This window comes from Curcuma longa, chromosome 16 (genome assembly GCF_044706935.1).
Source record: "Curcuma longa cultivar G26 ecotype Majalengka, Jawa Barat chromosome 16, ITB_CL_G26_1.1, whole genome shotgun sequence".
In the NCBI taxonomy this organism is placed as follows: Eukaryota; Viridiplantae; Streptophyta; class Magnoliopsida; order Zingiberales; family Zingiberaceae; genus Curcuma; species Curcuma longa.
Genome location: NC_133876.1, coordinates 2,374,714 through 2,380,058, shown reverse-complemented (window position 1 = coordinate 2,380,058; position 5,345 = coordinate 2,374,714). Strand labels below are relative to the sequence as shown.

At 48.0% G+C, this 5,345-nt stretch overlaps 2 protein-coding genes across 2 annotated transcripts; both read right to left on the bottom strand.

Annotated features, from left to right (window-relative positions):
• Positions 1-664: 664 nt before the first annotated feature.
• Positions 665-1,492, bottom strand: LOC141847457 (ferredoxin-A-like). Its single transcript, XM_074735503.1, has 2 exons — positions 1,363-1,492; positions 665-1,301 (listed from the first exon to the last, which is right to left on the bottom strand). The coding sequence occupies exons 1-2, from the start codon at positions 1,475-1,477 to the stop codon at positions 871-873; spliced, it is 546 nt and encodes a 181-aa protein (XP_074591604.1). The 5' UTR covers positions 1,478-1,492; the 3' UTR covers positions 665-870.
• A 478-nt stretch (positions 1,493-1,970) lies between these two features.
• On the bottom strand, positions 1,971-4,533 carry LOC141847563 (uncharacterized). The gene is made up of 2 exons (XM_074735620.1): positions 2,047-4,533; positions 1,971-1,994 (listed from the first exon to the last, which is right to left on the bottom strand). Exons 1-2 carry the CDS (start codon positions 4,531-4,533, stop codon positions 1,971-1,973), a joined length of 2,511 nt encoding a protein of 836 aa, XP_074591721.1.
• Between the last annotated feature and the right edge of the window lie 812 nt (positions 4,534-5,345).

Sequence of the window (5,345 nt, the reverse complement as noted above, 5' to 3'; positions counted from 1 at the left end):
GTGTATATTATATTTTTATACATTACAGATTAATTTTATAAACAGTAGCAAATATTATACGTATATTTTTATATATCTGCTTCTATAATATTCAGTATTGCTTCAAATTTTTCCTTCAACTTGATGTTTTTCAACATTGTTGTCCTTTGACGTCGCCTGTTCAATGCTTCACCAAACAACACGTTCATGATAATGTTGCGTTTATAATAGTAGGAAGAGATATGGTAAGCACGGAGCTCAATGTCACACAACAGAGAGAGAAGGTGAGAGACATAATGAAGTCACCTCCATCCAAACCACAGAATTTACATTCGAATTAGATTTTCTAACAATATGACTCGGATGCATTAAAAATCAAATCATGAAAAACTAATCTCGATGGGAGATTATCTGACAATGTAGCTCAAATGCATTAAAAATCGACGTATGAAAAATTAATATTGACGAGAAAGGTAAAACGGAAAATTCATCACAAAATAATATCCTTTTTGATCATTCTCAAAGTTGAGAATGATACGTTATTTATAAATTTTCAAAACCTACCTGCCTTTTGATAAATCGCCTAAACTAATGATTTTTTTTAACAAAGGTGAAAAACCCCTCGAAATCAATGTCGATCTCAGAGAAACAATCAGGAGTGTATTCTCGTGAAGAAACCCACGAATTGCGAACTAAAACAGCAGATATGTATTCTCGTGAAGAACAATATTATTACGACGACACGTGCACTGTCGCAACGACGACAATCAGGAGAAACTAATTAATGGGCAGAAACTAATTAATTATAACTTGCAATGCATAATAATATTTATAATTAATCTTAATTCCCATGCATGCGCGCGTACTTAGTCTAATTATTAATTAAATTAATTAGCTAGTGATCTCCTCCTCCTTGTGCGTCTCGATGACGACGTCACTAGTAGGAAAGGCTACGCAGGTGAGCACGTAGCCCGCTTCCATCTGGTCGTCATCCAGGAAACTGCCGTCCGACTGATCCACCCCTCCTTTCACCACTTTTCCGGCGCAGGAGGAGCAAGAACCCGCCCGACACGAGTACGGCAGATCGATTCCTATCTCCTCCGCCTGGTCCAGGATGTAAACGTCGTCGGGGCATGTGAAGGTCTGCTCACCTTCCGGCGTCACCAGCTTCACGTTGTACGTAGCCATGGCGCACACCCGCCCCCGCCCCAACTCCACTCCGAACAGAGGGCGCGAGCTGGTCGACACTTTCGCGCCGGCGAAGCCCCGCCGAGAGAAGCCAAGGGAGGCAGCAGCGCTCGAGAGGGTGGCGGCGGCCATATCTGGCGATCGAGAAATTAAAGATGAGAAAAGAGGAGCGTGGAGTTTGCAAAAGCTACGTACGAGGATCGAAGAAGACGGCGGAGATAAGACTGCGGCGGAGTGGCCTTATCTTGACGCGCGCAGTGAGTTCTGTGGATGGATATGATTGATGGCTTATCTTATCTCGTGTTGTCATTTTGAGGCCTTGCGTTCTTCTATCGTCACAAACCGTTATGCGAACGCTCACCTTGCCACGTGGATCACTTCCATTCGTCAACCTGAATATGCTGGATAAATTATCTTGTACGAGGGTTTTATTTCCCTCGAGTAGGCTTAATTAGTTGGGAGCAGGACGGATTCCGATATATATACTATATGGCTAACTTGAAAAAAAATCTAAATCATAATATGTATTTATATTCTTTTAATTTTATAATAATTTTTAAATTAAATTAATATATTAAAGATAATATAAATAATTAAATAATACATAACAGTCAAAATATTTCTATTATCATGAAATAATAAAATAAATATGTCCAAAATAATGATTAAAAATAACTCGTTTTACAATTTTAAGTTAAAAATATTAATTAAGTTGTTTGATAATTTCTTTCTCAATTGATAACGTAACTAATTCATTCAATTCTTCTTCTTCAGTAAAGGTAGAATCTGTCACTCCAATGATCTCACACGATCGATCCCATGATTATCTGTAAGAAGATAAATCGAGAAAATGTAGTTATATCCCGAGGTAGAATCTACCAGTTGATCTATCCTTGGGAGGGGATAACAGTCTTTTGGACAAGCTTTGTTGAGATCTCGGAAGTCGATACAGACTCTCCATTTTCCTCCCGGTTTTGGTACCAACACTACGTTAGCCAGCCAGGTCGGGAACTGTATTTCCCGGATTTGCCCTGCTTTCAGTAATTTGTCCGTTTCTTCCCGGATGACCCTGTCTTGGTCAGCCGAGAAATGCCTCCTTTTTTGCCGAACTGGCCGAGCTTCCGAGGTCACATTGAGCCTATGCTCCATTATTGTAGGGGCTACTCCGGTGACTTCCAGGGGTGACCAGGCGAAGATGTCCCGGTTAGCTGTCAGACAAGTGAGCAGTGGTCCCTGTATTTCTACTGGCAGGTCGGCAGCTATGTATGTAATTTGGTCGGGTTTCCCTGGTACTATTCGTGCTGGTACCTTTTCTGGCTTTGGCCGTGGTAAAGAAGCTTCCTGTACTGAATTCACCTCCGTGCCTAATCTCCTTCTTACTGCCCTTAAGTCGGTCTGTACCATGTCTATGTAGCACTTCCGGGCTATGTTTTGATCACCCCCAACAGACCCGACCTGATTGTGTACCGGAAACTTCAGTTTCTGGTGATAGGTGGACACGACTGCCCCGAAAGAGCTCAGTGCGGGTCTTCCCAGGATCACGTTGTATGCCGAAGGAGCTTCTACTACCGTAAAGAGAGTAGCTCGGGTCCTCCGCAGAGGTTCTTTTCCCAAGGAAAGTGGCAAACGGATCTGTCCCAAGGGTTGGACCTCATGTCCGGAAAATCCGAAGAGTGACGTGGCCAGGGGCTGCAAGTCTCCTTCGTCAAGTTGCATGCGGTCGAAGGCCTCTTTATACAAGACATTGACCGAGCTGCCCGTGTCCACAAAAACCCGAGCCACATCGTAGTTGGCGATCGTGGCCCGGATGACCAGGGCGTCATCATGAGGGGTGTCTACCCCTTCTAGGTCTTGGGGCCCGAAAGAAATGTTGGGGCCCAGGTCGGCTCTTCGTCCAGTGTTGACACTATAGGTTTCCAAGCGTCGACCATGAGCTTTCCGGGCTCTGTTGGAATCTCCATCCGTAGCCCCACCAGCGATCATACTTATCTCACCCCGGTGGGCGAGATTGTTTCGATCCTCCTGGGGATCGGGATGAATTTCCTGAGGAGGTTCTTGTCCAGGTCGGGGTTCCCCCTGGTTGTTTTCGGGCGCTGGTACTCTCTCTTCTCCAGGGGGATGTTGACGACCTCCGCCCTGTTGGGGGTTGGGTCGTCTGGGGCCGCCCTGGCGCCTCTGATCTTCTCGCATTAGGCGTCTCCCGCCTTGCCTCTGCCTTTCTCGGATGATCCGATTGATCTCATCTGTCAGATGCCGACATTCATTGGTGGTGTGCCCGGTAGATCGGTGATAGGCACAATATCGCGCAGGCTGTCCTGGCTGACCTGCCACCCCTGGTTCAGGCAATTGGGGTAGATTACCTATTGCCTGTACGACCCGCTCATTCCGGTGTGCTGGGGGGTTCTGTAGAGGTCGGGTCGGCACTTCTCTTGCTGGTGGAGGAGGTGCTGCTCTTCTTTCTACCGGAGGAGCCGTGGGATGGCTGCCTCGGCGAGCCAGTTGAGTTTCCTCTAATTGTATATATTTGGTTGCCCTCTCCGACAGTTTTTGATAGCTTGCCGGTGGTTTCTTCACAAGGGATCGAAAGAAATCCCCTTCCAGTAACCCTTGGGTAAACGCACTTGTCAAAACATCCGACGGGGTGGATGGTACTTCACATGCCTCTTGATTGAAGCGGTGGAGGTACGCGCGTAGAGTTTCTTTGGGTTTTTGCTTCATGGTGAAGAGGTGTAAGGAGGTCTTCTGATGCTTCCGACTGCTAGCAAACTGGTGCAAGAAGACTTCTCTGAAGTCTTGAAAAGACTTTATACTGGATCCCGCTAGCTTATTGAACCAGCGTTGAGCTAATCCCGAGAGGGTGTTGAGAAACAATCTGCACTTAATGCCATCCGCATATTGGTGCAGTAAGCAGGCATTCTCGAATCGATTGAGATGATCCTCCGGGTCGGTGGATCCGTCATATTCCCCGACTTGGGGAGGTCGGAAGTGTCGAGGCACTTCCTGATCGAGGATGACCCGTGCGAATGGGATATTGGGAGGGTCGGCTGCCCGGTTTACCGGGGCCTTCCTTTTGCGAGTATCCTCACCCGCATGGGATTCACTTGAGTCTTCCGCCTCAGGTAACGGGTTTCTATTAGTAGATCTTTCTGGTGCCGATTCTTCCCCAATAGGTGAAGGTCTCCGTCTTCCCGGTGCGGCCATACCTACCGGTGCCGACGGAGGTTGCATCGTTGCACTGCGGAGGGCGGCGTCGATCGCTTGTTGTACGACCTGATCAAACTGGTCCTTTGTCATTGTCACCACTCCCTCGGGATTCCTTTCCTCCACGGGATCACGGGTGCTCGCGGTGCGTCGGGTGTTCACCATCGTACCGTTTCAGCTCAGTTTTCCCACAGACGGCGCCAAAATGTTCCGGCTCCTTGCCGACGACAGCTGAATCACCGGACAGGGGGGAGGCCGCGTCACCCGATGTTTCCACAGCGGAGGAGAAAGGACCTGAAAAGGGGGGGCACTGAACGCACGGATTAGCTGGGCGCCGGGGGATCCCGGCGTGGCCACTCCGACGCTCAAGTCAGACCGAGAGAAAATGCAAGTGTATCCCCGGAGGATTCAAGATGGGCGGAATGTCATACCTGAGAGGTTTATATAGGGCGAGGGGGAGCGATACCTTCGGATCCGGCTGTCTGTGATTGGAGGAGATGGCGGAATCTCAGGATCTGGTGCGTGACAGATTCTGCAGATCAAACGGCTCCTCTGTGTATCTTATCTCGTTTGAAGGGTTGTGATTGTACTGGACCAAGTAGTGAGATTTGGTGTCAAGTCGCCTCCTTTGGATAAGTTTTGTGAAGAAGTCATGACATCGATCCGTTAGTATCATCTCCGCGTCGAGAGTGACCGATATGTATGGTTGAGATGCGCTGATGCAAAGTATTCTCAACCGTGTAGATGAGATGGGCTGGTCCCATTCCGATCTCTTTATGTGCTTCGTGACGGGGAGATCCATATGGAGTCCTTTCTTCGAGGTAGGCATAAGATGCTGCAACCAGGTTATAAGGTCGGCATACGATGCGACGACCAAGCTCATGAGGTCGGCTTGCGATGCAACGATCTGGTCATGAGGTCGGCTTATGATGCGGCAACCAAGTCATGAGATCGGCATCTGATGCGACGATCTGGTC